Source organism: Sorex fumeus, unplaced genomic scaffold, assembly GCF_029834395.1.
Source record: "Sorex fumeus unplaced genomic scaffold, SorFum_2.1 ptg000029l, whole genome shotgun sequence".
Lineage (NCBI taxonomy): Eukaryota > Metazoa > Chordata > Mammalia > Eulipotyphla > Soricidae > Sorex > Sorex fumeus.
In genome coordinates, this window is record NW_026606086.1 from 2,485,029 (window position 1) to 2,502,201 (window position 17,173).

Consider the following 17,173-nt stretch of genomic DNA (forward strand, 5'->3'; position numbering starts at 1 on the left):
CTCCCCTAAGCAGATGACGCTCAGGAACCCAGTAACCTGTAACTGTGCATTGGACGCTGCCGACCGTTGGAGGCCTGCATTGCAGTAGGATCTTAACTTGTGTGCCAGCTGGGTTGGCAACAGGGCTGGGGAATAGGTAGGACCCCTCTCAAGAGGGGCTTTCAGCATCCCCCACCCAGGGCAGGAAGGGTGGGACTCAAAGGGGAAGCACAGGAGCCTCTAAAGCTTGCTGCCACACCCGGAAAGCAAGACCATGAGTCTCCTTTGGTACTAAACCCCAAATCACAAGCCCAGCCCGCGGCTCAGCACAAGCAGGACCCAACCCCTACACAGCAGCAGCAAGCCCGAAGTCCTCTGACCTCGAGTGGCATCGGAGGCCAGATGTGCATGGCAAGCACCATGGCTGCCGTAGCCCATACTGAAGGCCCACCGCCACTGGGGCACACATGAGAATCAGTGTGGGTTTTTACAAGAAGTTTTATTGGACAAGTTTCACTGAGCGCAATACACCTAAAGGAAATCACAATACAATGAGATTGCAATCAGGGCCTCAGAATTTCCCACAAACACCAAGACCAAAATCCTATGGTATTGGTAATTGCGCCGCAATCCCCACCCCCCACCCATTAACTTAAAAAAAAAGGCTTCAAACTTACGTGCCTTAGATTATTATTATTAAAGGAACTAGACATGCCAAATGTTTTTCACTTGTTCATTACAGACACAGCTCCTAATGGTTTAAAAGTTGCGTGTCGTCCCACACGCCTGTCTACAGTATTTTTCTCCAGGTCAGATAGGAGAGAGGAGCAACAGGTGGGAACATAATTCAGAACCTAAATACACTGAATGTTTACTGAAATACAACCTAACTAACTTGAGAAAAAAGCGGGAAAGGGCTCTTAACATGGACTCGACTTGGTGCATCCTAAGATGACCATTCAAAAAAACCAAACAAACAAAAAAATACTGAATCTGAAGTCTTGGAATAAGCCTCCTGATTGCCACAAGAGCAAAAAGCATGAATCACAGAAGTTGGGATGGCCAAACTGCACACACTCTAATTTCATGTTTTCCTTTTTTTAAAAAAGGGGGGTGGGGTCGGCGGTGGAGGCCAGTGATGGAGGGAGATCCCCAATCACATCCCCCACCCACCACTGAGACTGGAGGTGCCAGCCATCCCGCCGCCCATGCCGTTCACTCCCACAGATGCACGGCTTCCGCTACTGTAATAGCTGCTGTTCACGGCTCCCGGGCTGCCTGCAGAGAGAGCCAAGAATGACACAGTGAGAAGGGGCCGCAGGGGAGTGAGAGGACAGGCAATTTAGCATTCCAAGGAAATAGGTGCCAGAGAGTAGGACCAAATCGTGCAAATGGCAGCTGCCCCGTGGGAAAGAGGGAGGTGGGGAGGTGTTCCCAACTTGCCAGCCAGATCAAGTTAACCCCCTTTTGTCTCTGCAGTACCAAGTCGCCAGACTCTCGTGCTACCGCTTTGTGTGAATAGGGTGCGCTTCAGGATCAGTGTGAAGGTGGAGAAGGAAGTTTAAAGGAAAACTAGTGTTTTTCAAAAGTTGCAAAATGTTATGGTTTTGGTTTTCTGTACCTTTTTGACAATGTTTTTTTAAAAAGGGCCCCTGTGGCGAGGCATGTGGCCAAAAGTGTGCCGCCTCTCGGCCCGGCCGTCCGTCCTCCAACTACCTGTGTCCACAGGGAGCATGCCGGGCACCCGGCTGCTCTGGCTCAAAGTGGGGGGAGGCAGGAAGTGGATTCAAAGGGGCCAAGTCACAGCCACTGACTGCGATGCAAGTGTTACCATGACATTCTCAGTAGGTGCTAGTGGGAATTTAAATTATATTTTTTGAGAAAATATTTACCTAGGCAATGTTTGATTGAAAATCACTGGAGTTTTCCTGTAAAACTTGGTCTGCAAAAGGATTTTGTAGGGTGAGACGCTAAATACCAAATCACCATTCTTTTACAGCCCAATTGAAAAAAAAGGCATCACACCAAACCCTAAGGTTACCATAACTGACTATCCAAGCCCACCCACCCTGCCCAACACCCGTTCCTTTCTCCCAAGCTATGAGGCTTGAGCCCCAGACCAGACAAGGGAACTAGAGCACATGGCATATTAAGAAATGGACGCAGGTTTCTGACTTCAGAGTGCGCAGGGAAAAAAAAAATCCCATTTCCCCCTCCTCCCCTGGAAAGCTATGGAAAAATCAATAGGACAGAAAAGCATCAGTTTCTCGCCCAACCTCACCACCCCCCAAAAGATAAAGAGAAAACCACCACCAAACTGCAACTGGAAGAGCCTGCGGTAGTTCCTCCCCCCACCGCACTACAGCCACCCGCCTAGCCTGAGGTCCGGGGTAATGGTCATGCACGTACCATAGCCACTCATGCTGCTCTGGCCACCGTAGCCACCTCCATAGCCGCCGCTCAGCTGCTGGCTAGCCGGGCCACCGTAGCTTGACTGGTTGGCTGTGGAATTGAGAGGGCGTTAGCACCTGGCGCCTCTGGCAGGGTGGTACCTGGTGGTACCGAGCTTGTTAACACTACTGCTAGGATTGATTTCCAGGTGAACTCAAGTCACTATGTGCCCTTTGCCTCCTCCGGCCTGCCTTCCCCCTGCCACCTGCCGGGAGAAACTCCCGCACAACCAGGCAGGATACCCATGGGCAGGAAGATCCACGCATGTGCAGCAGGACTAACTCCAGGACTCCAGAAGACAAGGCATTTCTGTGACAGGAAAACTGCTTCACTTTGTGTGCATGGGGGGGCTTGCCCCCTCCATTAAATCTACTACTCGGCTGGGACAATACAGATGTCACTCGACACCTAATTATGCCCAACAAACTGCCGATTTGATTTTCCAGTCTTCGTATCATGTGCTCTGTGCCCTTTTACTTAGCTGCAGACGCCACACTTGTCACTAGCTGCCTTCTTAAAGCCCCACCCACCCAAAATTCAAGAGTAATCAAAATTCTGTCTTAAAACTCACAAGAATATAAGCCAGACACAAAACTAAAATCGAAACCTTTCTTTGCCTGACTTCAGTTATGCTAAAATGTACTCAAAATGAACTTAGCTTCTAAGATTGACTTATAGGTATAAATGTTTTGGTTTTTAAGAAAACTAACGATATTTACACAAGCCCATGCCTCCCATCATTTGGCTACCATAAGCACCACCGCTTGCTCCTGCTGTAGAATTCAAGAAGAGTTCTACATATCTGTGTTCTGAAATGAGAGAAAAGGCATACAAGGTTAGCTTAAAAAAAGACACTAAAGTGATATTTACACAAACCCATGCCTCCTAGCATTTGGCTACCGTAAGCACCACCACTTGCTCCTGCTGTCGAATTCAAGAAGAGCTCTACATATCTGTGTTCTGAAATGAGAGAAAACAGCGTGAAAACATTTGTTGGCAAAGGAGAACCAGGTATCTTCTGAGTATCTAAGTACAAGTTCTGTGTGACCATAAGGGGACTTTTTACAGACTCCAGACTCTTTCCTTGGGCTGGGCAACTTTTCTGGCACAGGCCAAGTTCCAAAACCTCTCTGACTGGTTGCCAGGTTATCCTGAGTCCCAAACTTAACCCATTTTGAAACCCCACATGATTCAATACTCCAACCCACCTTACCCAGACTACAGGAACTTCCCAGCATGCTGCCTGCTCCCTGGAGCCCTCACTGACCCCACCAACTACCAGCACCCATCTGATGCCTGCTCCCACTGATGACTTACGCATATTTGCTTTGTCTTTGGACATGGCCGCTACGGCATCTTCATGAGTTGCAAACTCAACATCTGCCTCCCCAGTGACTCTGCCATCAGGTCCGATTTCAATATGGACTCTCACAGGGTTGAGCGGCGAAAAAAACTGAAGGAGACAGTGTGGCATTGTGACAGTTAACTTATCCCCCATGGGGCCCAGCACAGAAAGTCAGTCTGTTTTCTCTCAAGAGCTAAGGACACGGGTCAGAGTGAATAATCCAGGGAACAGGACACTTGCCTTGCACACAGCGACCAGGGTTCAATCCCCCACACTACATACGGTGACACAAGCACTACCAGCACACCCCGGAGTGCAAGGCCAGGAATGAACGCCCAGCACTACCAACTGACAACAAGGGTCCAAGTGGCAGGAAAGGCTTTTGCCTTGCCTGGGTCTGACCTAGGTAAGATCTCCAGATAGGAGGGCTCCCTGAGCATGGCCAGAAGTTAACCAAACACCCCACACCCACAGAAGAGCTGAGCAGCTTCTTTAGGACAGGAGCAAGCAGCTTAGGGTAATTACACACCCCACCAGACCCTGCTTACGTTATAGATATCGTTCTCAGTGGCGCGGTAGGGCAAGCCCCTCATGTGCACACAGTGTCCGGTGGTGCTCTGGAAAGTGGAGCCACCATCACCGTATCTGTGATCAGACATTCCTGAAAAACAGTAATTGAGGTCTAGATGGACAAGAGTGTAAGTATCCTCCAGCTGGCAAATTCCAGGCTCACCTTACCTCTTCCAAATCTATCTGACCCAAATCCATAGCCATCATTATAGCCGTTATAGTCGTCATAGCCTCCATAACCTGCGGAGAGGACCAGACACTGCCCGTCAGCCGAGAGCACCCTGGACCCATGCTGCACCTGCCCAGGCACTCAGCTACACTGCACTTGCCTCCAGGGGAAGCCCCCCCCTTACGCCCCCCTCCAACACCAGGCACTCAGTCCCCATCTGTCCCCTGTGCTCAGCTTCCTGCCTCTGGCCCCAGCTCACCTCCACCATAGGCTCCACGCCGCATCCTCTCAAAGCCTGCGCCTCTGCCAATGCTGTTATACCCTCGGCCAGCCCCGGGCCTGTCATAGGGGCCGGGCCGCTGCATGGCCATGAGCTTCCGGGGAGGATCATAGTGTGTTCTCACCTCGGCGCGGCTGCTCTTAAAGATTTCGATATACCTACAGCATTGGTAGCCACGAAGGAAGGGGGAAGGAGCGAGGGGAGAAGAACATTAGTGCCTGCTGGCCCAGCCCAAGGCACAACACACACAAAGAAATAACACAGTAAGAGTCATAGCCATGAAAACTGACTGCTAGTTAAAGCCAGCTTTCGGATAGTTGCATAGGCCATGATCAGAAAGTCACTCAGCTTTACAATTATTATTCAATGGCTATTGTATGGTAGAGAAGCCACACGCTCCTCTGGGGTGCAGGTGACACCCCACCTTATGGGCTGAGGAGTGGGACAAAGTATAAGGAGGTAGGAGGGAACATATTCCACTCAACTTTCAACATGGCCCATTTTCCAGTCCACTGGCGGCACATGCACGGCAAGTGGGCTACAAAGCCAGCCTCCACCAACAGTCTAGCCCACACCACGCACTTCCTCGGGCCGCTCAACCCCGCCTATGCTTTTAGTACGAAATCAGCATAGGTAAGCGCATGCTTCAATGAAAAATAGTCACAAGCAAAGAGAGTAAAAACCTTTTGTGACAATTTCTTGAAAGCTATGCTTATTATTAATAACTTATGCAGAATATTTATACAGCAAGAAAGTTTGTTGCATTTCAACTTTAAAAAAACAAGATCAGAAAGTATCACATTTTCTTATGGTAACAGTCATTTTCTAGGTGGGTACTGAACTTCTCTAGGATTAGGGCACTCTTAAAGCCATGGTCTCAACTTCACTGGGGCGAATTGAGAAATGTGGGCAATTTCTCAGGGAGGCCAAATCAATCAGGGACAGTCTTCAGCCTGAAATTTAGAGGGAATGCAAAATGGGGAGCTTTAGGGCCAAATCTGAGTAGTGGGGGAGAGGCTGGGGTGGGCTACAGGTAGGATAATTTCTGAGGCCAGACAAGTGGGACTGCCTGGCTCTGGGCCAAGAGAATATGGATTTAATGGTTTTACCATAAGAAAAGCGACAAGTCCAACCAACCATCCATCCCCACCTGTGCCCTATTCTTTCCTTGTGTTTCTTTAGAGCCTTTTCAGCTATTTCCTGTGAAGCAAACTGCACGAAGGCCTCCCCCGTACTCCTCCCCTGGAAGTCCACCGGCAATGTTATCCCATTTGGCACGATTTCCAACCCTTCAACCCAAGGACAAATAACCCCAGCAGGGGGCAATATTAACATCACGAGCCCAGAAATGAGGCTTCTTACAGCTTTACATAAACCAGAACTTTAACTGTTAGGTGCACGGTATTGCTTTCAACAAGTATTCTTTAAATATGCATGGCAGATATACATGAAGTTCCAGCATTACAAACTACAGAATTCTTCAAGCACCCCATGGGCAGAGCAAAGAAAACTCTGTGGAGCCCCAAGAAGCAGGAAGAATTCCACAATTAAGAAATTATGTAACTATGCAAGTTTTAACGTTGAAAATTATACAAATCATATAATAAAATTTTCAAGCATTCAATACAACAATTTTACTAAATTCAGTGCACACCTTGTACCTCTCATCTTATATTTCAATGATTTAAGTTAGTGGAACTTCAGTTTTTTAAAAATATCTTAACACATTTATACATATTAAAATACAAATTCAAACATTATTTAAGTCATATCATTGACAAACATATACAGTCTAAACTTTCAACAGACAGCTGATCTAACACAACACAATCATGCACTCTTATTCATGTTCTAATAGCAGTTTGATTTCACTTCTGGAAATTCCGTCTATGAAAAATCCTTTCCGTGGATACATTCCCAAGCTTACAAAAAGGGCTTAAAGCACTTTCCTAGAAGATATGAAATTATGTTCATATTTAACGTTGACAGTTAGCATTCAATTCTCACCAATTTAGATAAAACAATCAAAACACTAGATTTCAAAAATTCTGGCAAAATATTAGATGAGACTCGATACATTGGCTAATAATTCAAAATTGTTACGCATATGCTATACTAAACTCCAGTTTCGCAGGCCAGGACTTAACTTTCAAATACATACAACCTATCACTCTGCTAAACATGCAATTTTTATCAGCTCTTCATAAAAACATTCAAATACTTTAGGCCCAGAATAGTGTTCAAAATATTCTGTTCAATTACTGAATTTACCAGCATTCAGCTACTTACAAAAGTAAACAGTTTTGACTCAGTTAATTCAAAGTTCCCCAACTAAATCACTTTCTTTGTTCAGGTTATGCAGAAAAATCAGGACCACTGACTGAGAACACTTCTGGTTGTGGGGCGAACATGTCACCCAGAGAAGAGGTGGTTCCTATTCTCAATGCAAAGGGATCTTACCTTTACTTTCAAATTTATTGCTCAACTGCACTTGAAACAAGCAGGGCCACCAGGCAGAAGAAGCCTTAGGGATCTGCTCTAAATGGACTATGGTAACTACATAGGGGCAAATTGAACATTTGCACGTGCTACAATAGCCACCATGAAGATGGGTGTCAATTATCTAACATTATTTTAACCATCTTTCCCAGGAATTATTTATTTGCCTGAGCCAACTGCTTGAGTATCCTTATCTAAGGCATAGAAGTTGCTGGCCTGTTTCTATCCCGGTGTCAGAAGCTAGCCAGAACTCACTGCGGGGCAACCGAGCCCACCACATACCTGAGAAGAACTGAACAATCTCCTCCTTGCTACATCCAAAGGGCAGTCCTCTAAGCCGCACAAAGCCATCATTGGCCGTGTCGGGACTATTGGGACCAGTATGCTTCAACACCCAATCCATCTCAACGTTGTTTGACTTGAATACTGAAAGAGGTGCTTAGAATTAGTCAACTTTGGAAAAAAAGACAAAATAAGTTCAGATTTCCTGGGACTTTTATAAGGAACAACAGATTGAGGAAGAGTTGCCTGACTCCCCTACAGGACCACCGCCATGCGGTCACCAACACCTATAATTCAAAAGGGGTGACACTTCGCTGCATGGCCAACTGACCATTACTAGGGCAACAGAAACCAAACCTTCAACATATCTGTGTCCCATAGTCTCTCTGTCTTTTTTCAGGGCCAATTTCACTTCATCTTCTGATTCAAGTTCAACAAAAGCCTCGCCACTCGGTCTGCCTTCTCTGGTGTAGATGAAACGAATACCTTGGGCCCCATTTTGAATTTTGCAGTCTGGAAAGAAAACAACCGTTAATACAGAATTGAAAACCAACAGATCACCCCCGGGTGATTGAATGTGAAGTGCCTCCTACCAAATGGAGCTCTGACCTGGCATAAACAAGGTTTACCATCCACAGGAATTTCATCCTGTCCAGAACAATCAGGAAATCTGCCCACTGAACCTGTGAGAGGGTCTCCTAAATGGCCCAGATGGAACGTTGGAATTTGGCATCTTAGCCTGAACAGTCATGCTAGTGTTATCCAGCCATTGTTATTTACAATATCGCCAGCACTGGGCAGTAGATCAAAAAAGCTAGAAAGCTCCCAGCTGCTTGGCCAAAACCAAACCTGCCCCCATTCCCTTGCCTTGAGCGCTACAGGTTCTAAACAAAATCTAAACCAAAACAACCTTCCCCAAGCCAGAAAATTCTCAGAGAGAGCTTATGTGAAAAGGCAGGCGCCTCATATGCGCCATCCCGGACTTAATCCCATGCGCAGCAAAAGCATCCCATTGGGCCTCAGGAGAAAGATGACTGAGCTCTCCTCTGGGTGCGGTCCCAAAACAATGAAAATCCAAATCCAGACATTTCCTTTCAAAAACTGTCAGTCTAATCCCACAATAACTTAAAGAAAACCTACGTATGGAAAAAAAGTCGGGACCTCCAGGCTCCACTGGCCAGAAGTAAACTGTAAATTCTACGGACCCATTTCTGCAAGCGAAACCCCCAGATACAATCGAGAGGATCAGACTTATCAGAATATAGCTTATTCTCGAATATAAAAGGGTCCAGACGGATCATCCCAGAGGGCTGGGGAGATGGGAGGGCCCCACCTAGGGTCCGCCAAATAAAAATGCAAAATTATCATGGCTTTACAAAGGGGGCCTTTCGATTGAGAAACTAGGCCAGGGAGCAATCCAGGGGCGGCGATGCTACCCCCACTATGCTCCCGGCCGAGGACAGGCCCTGCTGATCCCCTAGTTCCCTCTTGGTAGCTGAGCAATAAACCGCCGAGATGCTGCGGAAGCATCTTCCCTTGATTGTCTCCATTACCAGATGGCTTGGGGTTCCACCTGAACTGCAAAATAAGCTCGGCCAAGCAGGGGGTGCGCAGTCGGCTCTGGCCTCCCGCAGGGCTGCCCACGCCAAAAGTGGTCCAGAGACGCCTCCCCCAAAAATAAGTTCTACTTACATAGTCCGCACTGTCAACAACCTCTGCGTACTCATTCTTTGAGAAATCAAATTGCAAAACCGCAAGCTGCAAATTCCGCAGCGAGAAAAATGTAGTAAAAACCTCAAGGGTTAACAGGGACCGACATACAGAATCATTAAAAAAAAAGGGAGGCACAGCAACGGCCCCCGCCAGCACGGCGGGGCGCGCGCTCGGGCTTCTCGCAATTTCCATTGCGCCACAGCGGCGAGCGGTCCCGGCGCGGCGGGAGGGTCCGGGGCTGCCGCCGCGGCCCGCCAGGGGGCGCCGCGCCCCGAGCCCCGCCCCCCGCCCGGCCCGCCGCGGGCCCCCGCACTCACCCGAGAAGAAGCGCTGCACCTCGTCGGCCGAGCACGACCAGGGCAGGCCGCGCACCTTCACCACGAAGCCCTCTCCGCCCTCGGTGCTCAACATCATGGCGGCGACGCGTCGGCGACAGGCCTGGCGACGGCACGAGGAGGGGCTGAGCCGCGACGCCCCCGCGTCCCGCCCCGCGCCCCGCCGCACCCCCGGGCCCCCCCCGACGCCGCCCCCAGCACCCCGGCGCCGCGCGCGCCCAGGACGGCCGCCAGCGTGGAGCGAGGAAATGGCGGCGGCCGTTTCCGCTCCTCCTCCTCCCGCCTCTCACACAATAGACGCGCCGCGGCCTGGCGGCCTCCGCGGCCCGAGCGCGACACACCGAGCGCGGCCCGCTCAGGCCGCCCGAGAGGACCGAGCAGGCCGCGCCGAGAGTCACCCCGCACCGCCCCTCGCCTTGGAGCGCCGCCAGGCCCGCGCGGCCGCACTCACCCAGTCACACGCTGAGAAGAAAGCGCACACACAGCCACGGCGTGATTGAGGAGAAATGGCCCGTAAGCGACTGCGCCGACTAAATAAGGTCCGGCGGCGAGGCTCTGCGCAGGCGCACGCCCTGCCCGCCCCGCCCCCTTGCGTCACCCGGAGCTGGGACGCATGCGTGGCGCGTTCATCCCGCCCCTCACACGCCGGTCTGGAGAGCCACGCATGCGTCGCGAACTCGGCTCCGCCTTTTCCCACCCAGAAAGGCGCTGCGGGGGAGGGCTCTGCGCCTGCGCCTTCCCGCCATTCTTGAACTTGGAGCCGCAGCGGTTTGCGAGCGCCGACTGCGCGTGCGTCATGCGGCCAACCGCTTTCGCCGTGCCCGCCGCCCTGGGGGGAGGGGAATGGCGACGGGCTACTGCCCCAGAGACGTCTGCGAGGTGAAGGGCCTTTCCCCTTATTTCAGGACCGGGTTCTATGCTCGTCTTTGTCCCACCCCAGTCCCTGGAGTCCGGAAGCGGGCACTCCTCTGCTCGCGAGCGCCCACCTCTGAGCTGGGGGGAGCTGCAGGGTCTACACTGCGCCTCCGTGCACCCCGAGGGGCCCTCTCGGCTCCGGGCGTGGCGCAGCTCCTGCACGTCCCCTTACCTGCCCGCGTCGGCCCTAACGCCCGTGGCGCCCCCGGCCCGTCCGGCTCTGCACGCCGCCCTCGGCGCGCTCACGAGACGAGGGTTCGCGGGAGCCTCGTGCGGCGGCCCAGTCTGCAGATGGGCTGCGGTTGGGTGGACGGGCCGGATGCTGGGACCTGCGGGGACCCGCTCGGCTCCGCGGTGCGCAATGCGCCGAGGTCAGCAGGGGCGTCGGTTGCGGGGAGTGCGCGACACCGAGTTAGGGGAACCGGCACCCGCCAGCCCCCCAAATCTGATAGGGAACGTTTGTCCCCATCCGGGTGCATCCGTGCCCCCTAGTTTAGAGCTGGATGAAAAGAGGGAGTAGACTTGGAGAAAATGGAGAAGACTTATGCGACTCAATGGGATAGGCAGGGCCTGGACCCCCAAAGACCTCGATTTATAAAGAGGGTCGGTCAAGAGCCTGAACCCCAGGCCTCCCCCAACAGACCCATCAGAGCTGTTAGGAAAGGAACGGAGGCTGGAGGTGGGGAGTTGAGGAATTTGTAAGTTAGGTGTGGGGGAGATAAAAATGGCATGGGGAAGGGAGTGCCCTGCCACAGAGGCAGGGTGGGAGGGATACTGGGATTGGTGGGCGTGGAGAATGGGCAATGGTGGAGGAATGGGTACTTGATCATTGTATAAGCGAAACCCAAGCACAAAAAATTTGTAAGTCTACCAGTGTACCTCATGGTGTTTCACTAATAAAAAAAAAAAAAAGAAAAAAAAAGTGGCATGGGGAGCCCGGTGATGTGTGCCTGATCACCCAGCCCCCTCAAAAGAAACTGCAGATGCCAGAGAACGCCCGTGCAAGGGAAATGATTTGGTCTGAAGGTGATGGGCGAGGCATATCTTGAATGCATACTTATTTTCTTCTGTGGCCACATCCAGCAGTGCTCAGGGCTGACTTCTGGCTCTATTCCCAGGATCACCCTGGAGGAGCTAGGGTTCAAACCCTGTCAGCCCACCCAGTGCAAACCCCCTACTGGCTCCAGTCCTGTCCCTGCAGGCTTGTGAACTTTGGGATGGATAGAAGACCGCTTTTGACATGGCCGTGATCACTGGCTTGGCCACAAATAAACTAGGTTTGAGTCCTTTCAGCAGACCATATTGTTTGTTTCTCTCTCTCTCTGGACTTTACACCCATCAGTTTTCGGGGATCACTCCTGGCTCTCTGCTCCAGATCATTCTTGCCTCTGTGCTGGGGATCACTGCCCACTCTGCTAATGACCATGCTAATTGTTATGTGGAACCCAAGACAAACTGGGTTTCCATTGTAATATCTCCTGAGGCCAGTACAATAGTGGGTAGGGCTTTTGCTTTGCACAAGGCGGACCCAGGTTCCATCCCCAGCATCCCCTGTTCCCCCAAGCACTGCCAGAACTAATTCCTGAGTGCAGAGTCAGGAGTAACCCCTGAGCATCGCCGGGTGTGACCAAAAGAGCCATAAAAAGAAAAGATCACTAGGGCTGGAGAAATAGCACAGAGGGTAGGGCGTTTGCCTTACATGCAGCCAACCCAGGTTCAATTCCCAACAACCCATATGGTCCCCTGAGCATCGCCAGGAGTAATTCCTGAGAGCAGAGCCAGGAATAACCCCTGTGCAGCCCCCAGTGTGACCCAAAAAGAAAGAAAAAAAGAAGAAAAGAAAAGACATCTCTAGTCTTGCTTTTACATTTATTTTGGGTTTTGAGCCACACCCAGCAGTGCTCAGGGTTTACTCCTGGTTCTGCCGTCAGGGATCATTCCTGGCAAATGATTGAACCCGGGCCCTACCCACTTGTCTTTCCAGCCGGGAATTTCAATAATTGTAAACAATGAAAAGAATAGAAATTCACTCCAGAGTGGGCACCAAAAATAAAGAATAGTCGAGCTCTTTTTCCTTTCCTTTCTTCCCTCCCTCATTTCTTCTCATTAATCTGTTCATCCTTCTGTCCTTCCTCTGTCTTTCCTATCTTCTTTCTTGGAAAAAACAAAAAAGATAAGTTTCTGTCAATTATCAATAAGATTCATTGTTGGGGGGCACAGCTGGTTGCACCATGCAATACTAGGACTCAGACATAGGGTACCCACATGCAAAACATTCACCCTTTAAGTCACCTCCCCAACCCCAACATGCAATCTATCTTTACCAAAATGATTTTATATACCCTCCAAAATATGTTTTTCACCAGAGACATAGTTCAGGGACTCATGTATTTGCCTTTCACACAGCTGGCCCGTTTCATCCCTGGAGCTGCACACTATCACCAGGAGTGACCCCTGAGCACAGAGTCAAGAGTAAGCCCTGGGGTCGGAGCAATAGCACAGCGGGTAGGACGTTTGCCTTGCACACAGCCGACCCAGGTTCAATCCCCGGCATCCCATATGGTCCCCCAGCACCGCCAGGAGTAATTCCTGAGTGAAGAGCCAGAAGTAAACCCTGAGCATCCCTGGGTGAGACCCAAAAAGAAAAATAAAAAAGCCCTGAGGACAGCTGGGTATGGCCCAAAAACTCAAAAGAAAAAAGAAAAAAATTCCAGAAGACTTTAGAAATAAAAGGGATGGGGAAAAAAGGGAAAGGAAGCACATTAGAAATATATTCAAGGAGCCAGAGAGATAGTACAGTGAGTAGGGCATCTGGCTGGCACTCCATATAGTTCCCCAAGCACTGATTTAGGAGTGATGACTGAGTGTGCTTGGTGTGGCCACCCTCTCCCCCAAAAAGTAAGAAATATAGTCACATTATAAGATAAAAACGGGGGGCTGAAGTGATACTACAGTGGGTAGGGTGTTTGCCTTGCACACGGCCAACTTATGTTCAATCCTCAGCATCTCATATGGTCGGTCCCCCAAGCACCACCAGGAGTAACCCGTGAGCCTTGCCGGTGCGACCCAAAAACCACATACACACACACACACGCTATATATATCTATGTATATATATACACACTATATAGATATATTTATTTATAATATATATATTTTTCCACATGTATACACAGATCCAGGAAGATAGTACAGTGCTGGAAGGGTGCTTACTTACCTTGCTGGAGGCAAACCCAGGTTGGATCCCAAGTATCCCATGTACTCTCTCAATCACAGCCAGTAGTGATGCCTGAGTGCAGACAGGAGTAACCCCTGCATGCTGCTGCTGGGTGTAGCAAAAACAAAATCTAAAAGATTAAAAACTGCCCTAGATTCCTAGAACACAACCAGGAGTGATCCTGGAATGCTGTGGGTACTGCCCAAGAGAAAAAAAAAAGATTGTTTATCTAGGTTCAAGGAGTATAAAACTAAGTGATATTCTGGTTCTTGGAAGTTCATATGGGGAGGGGGAGGTGCTTGTTTTTCACAGTGCCAATTTGATTCTTAGCAACCCTGAGCACAGAGACAGGAGTCCTTGCCTAAGCACTGTCAGATGTGGTCCCTCCTCAATTTTTAAGACTCTTTTTCTTTTGGTTTTGTATCATGACCATATGTGCTCAGGGCTAACTCCTGGCTCTGTGATCAGGGATCGCTCTTCACCGTGTTTAGGGGACCATATAGGGAACCAGGGATCGAATCCAGGTGGGTCACAGTACAAGGCAAACAAACCCACAAAACAAAATCTGGACATGCATCTGCAGAGAGATGGGTCTGTGCCCATGCTTTGTACTGCCAGACAAATAGTACAGGCGGGTCGGGTGCTTGCCTTGTATTAGACACAATCCCCGGTACCCCATATGATTTGCCAAGCACTGCTAAGGGGGATCCCTGAACACAGAGCCAGGAGTAACTCTGCACTCCGGGGTAATTCCTGACAGTGCTCATGGAATTAAATAGGATGCAGGGATCAAACCCAGGTTGGTCATGTGCAAAGCACATGCCCTCCCCACCGTATTTTCTCTTCACCCCTAATGACAGTTTTAGTTCCACTAAAAATGGGCTAGAGAGAGAATATAGAAGCATATCGAAGGGCTGGAACGATAGCACAGCGGTAGGGCATTTGCTTTGTGCACAGCCAGCCCGGCCAAGCCGGGTTCGATTCCTCCGCCCCTCTCGGAGAGTCCGGCAAACTACTGAGAGTATCTCGCCCGCGCGGCAAAGCTTGGCAAGCTACCCGTGACGTATTCGTTATGCCAAACACAGTAACAAGTCTCAAAATGGAGATGTTACTGGGCTCACTGGATCAAACTGATGAACAACGGGAGGACAGTGTTTTTGTTTGGGGAATATTTCACGAATGAAACATATTAACGGTTTGTAGGAGGCTGGAGCCATGGTCCAACCGGGAGGGCATTTACCTTGCATGCGACGGACCCAGATTTGATCCCCGGCATCCCATACAGTCTCCCAAGCACCGCCAGGAGTAATTCCTGAGTACAGAGCCAGGAGTAACCCCTGAGCATCGCCGAGTATGACCCAAAAAGAAAAAAAGAAATGTTTGTAAACGATGTAAAAAAGTCATGTAAAAAATTAATTGGGGACACACAAACGAATCTCGGGCCTGAACAACTTGCTGCAGAGATGGCCTCGGACTTTGCAATAGGCCGTTTCCACTGGGCAACTCCAGACAGGGGCAGGTGCCGCCTCTACGCCTGCCCTCTAGGAACCCCGGCGGCCGTCATTTTCTAGAAGTCAGCGACAAGCTCCATGAGTGGCAGTGGCTGCCCACGCCAGGCCTCATGGGACAGGGGAGGAGTCGGCCCTTCTCCTTCCCACACTCCCCCTACATGGGACTCGGAGATGATGCCCACATTTGGCCATCATCTACTTAAGCACCCACACAGCCACGATCCAGAGACACACAATGAATTTTGGACCTGAGCAGCTTGCTGCAGAGATCTCTCCAGACCCTACTTATTAAAATTTTAGAATTCCTAGGGCATGCGGCATTATATAGTATCCATAACAAGCAATACAAAACACATTGTCTAGCATTGTATTTTCAGCAGGTATGAGTGGTGGTGGGACTGGTCTCGAAATATCGAAGGTAACTAATGTAGACAAAGAGAGTATTATGCAAATTGTCTGCCACAGAGGCAGGGGGAGGTGTAGAATGGTGGGAGGGGGGGCGGGGGGGCTGATACTGGAGATTTTGGTGGTGGAAAATGTACACTGGTGAAGGGATAGGTGTTTGATGATTGTGTGATAGAAGCTCAAACATAAAAATTTTGTTACTGTACCTCACGGTGAATCATTTTAAAAAAATTAATTGGGGTCAGAATGATAGCACAGTGGATAGGGCTCTTGCCTTGCATATAGCCAATCCTGGTTCAGTCCCCACTACCCCATATAGTCCCTTGAAACTGCCAGGAGTGACCCTTAAATGCAGAGCAAGGAGTACATCCTGAGCATGGCTGAGTGTGACCCAAAACAACAAAGTTGTGGCTGAAGCAAGATATTACAGTGGGTGGGGCATTTGCCTCGTATGCTGCTAATCCAGTTTCAACCCCAGCACAGATGGTTCCCCAGTCAGACTAGCAGTGATCCCTGAGCACAGAGCCAGGAGTTGCCCTGAACACAGTCAGGCATGGCTTCCCAAATTCCCCCAGTGTGGGGGAGGAAAATTGGTGATAACTGCTGGTGGGAAATGAACACTGGTAATGGGACAGGTATTGGAGCCTGAAACCCAACATTGCACAACCTTGTAACTGTGTCTCACTATGACTCAATTTTTTAAAAATAAATAAATAAAAAGAAGGCAGAATGATTTGATACTCCATTTGCTGTAGGAAATTTGTCAATATACATCAAGCATTTCACTATTAACCTAAAACAGGAAACCAAACCATTTTTTAAGAATGTATTTTAGGCTCTGTGTTCTGCAATGCTGTTCCTGATAGATGGGTTTCACACATGTCATTCCAGCCTCATGGTCCACCTGTGACCACTTCCATCATTGTCCCCCAGAAATGTAGCTCATATTATTTATTTTGGGGTGCCAGAGATCAATTCCTTGTGGATTCCTGCGTGCCAGCCAGGTCCCTTTCCCAGCTGCCCAGTCTTTCCAGCTCGTGTATTTAGCCCTGGGGCTGTTCTGGAAGCTTCCCTAGAGAGAGAGCTCCATCGTCTGTCCTCAGCCGGGGGGCTTCTCTGCAGAGACTTGCTTGGCATCCAGATTCAAAGCTCCTGCTAGGGACCCCAGCAGGGAGCGAGAGGGAACAGGGACACTTAGTAGATGCTAACGCGGACCTGGTGGGCGCGGGCGCGGGCGCGGGCGCGAAGCGGGACCCAGGCGGAACCCCGGGACACACGGGATGGGACTGCGGGGGGTGGTGGGGGCCGGTTCCCGCGGGGAGGTGCCGGTCGCGCGCCCTCTGCTGGGAACATCGCGCAACTGCTTTGGCGGAAAGCAGGCCTGGTGGGCTCCAGTCGGGAACAGACTGGTGGGATTGCGGCCCGTGTGCCTCCCGTCTGGTGGGATTGCGGCCTGTGTACCTCCCGTCTGGTGGGATTGCGGCCTGTGTACCTCCCGTCTG

At 50.2% G+C, this 17,173-nt stretch overlaps 2 protein-coding genes across 10 annotated transcripts in view; one reads left to right on the forward strand and one right to left on the reverse strand.

The window, feature by feature from the left end:
• CANX (calnexin) overlaps window positions 1-17,173 on the forward strand; it is a 136,723-nt gene that overhangs the window by 76,683 nt on the left and 42,867 nt on the right. The gene's annotated exons all lie outside the window — the stretch shown is intronic.
• Window positions 464-10,092, reverse strand: HNRNPH1 (heterogeneous nuclear ribonucleoprotein H1). 9 transcript variants are annotated; one of them, XM_056115688.1, is made up of 14 exons: window positions 10,075-10,092; window positions 9,606-9,726; window positions 7,933-8,088; window positions 7,576-7,719; window positions 5,945-6,083; window positions 4,774-4,952; window positions 4,514-4,585; window positions 4,324-4,436; window positions 3,748-3,883; window positions 3,331-3,390; window positions 3,150-3,239; window positions 2,389-2,481; window positions 1,872-1,921; window positions 1,121-1,257 (listed from the first exon to the last, which is right to left on the reverse strand). In XM_056115688.1, exons 2-13 carry the CDS (start codon window positions 9,700-9,702, stop codon window positions 1,872-1,874), a joined length of 1,329 nt encoding a protein of 442 aa, XP_055971663.1. In that variant the 5' UTR covers window positions 9,703-9,726; window positions 10,075-10,092; the 3' UTR covers window positions 1,121-1,257. The 9 variants fall into 9 exon arrangements, with proteins under 9 accessions (XP_055971659.1, XP_055971657.1, XP_055971662.1 ...); XM_056115686.1 differs by having other exon boundaries at window positions 4,324-4,457; XM_056115684.1 differs by lacking the exon at window positions 1,872-1,921 and having other exon boundaries at window positions 464-1,257.

What these genes read in the sequence shown, in the direction of transcription:
- HNRNPH1 (XM_056115682.1), bottom strand. Translation starts at nt 9,702, where the DNA reads ATGATGTTGAGCACCGAGGGCGGAGAGGGCTTCGTGGTGAAGGTGCGC. An exon ending in GGTGCAGCGCTTCTTCTCGG is followed by an intron (nt 8,089 to 9,605) that starts GTGAGTGCGGGG and finishes TTTTCTTTCCAG; the next exon opens with ACTGCAAAATTCAAAATGGG. An exon ending in CAAAGACAAAGCAAATATGC is followed by an intron (nt 3,391 to 3,747) that starts GTAAGTCATCAG and finishes CTCTCATTTCAG; the next exon opens with AACACAGATATGTAGAGCTC.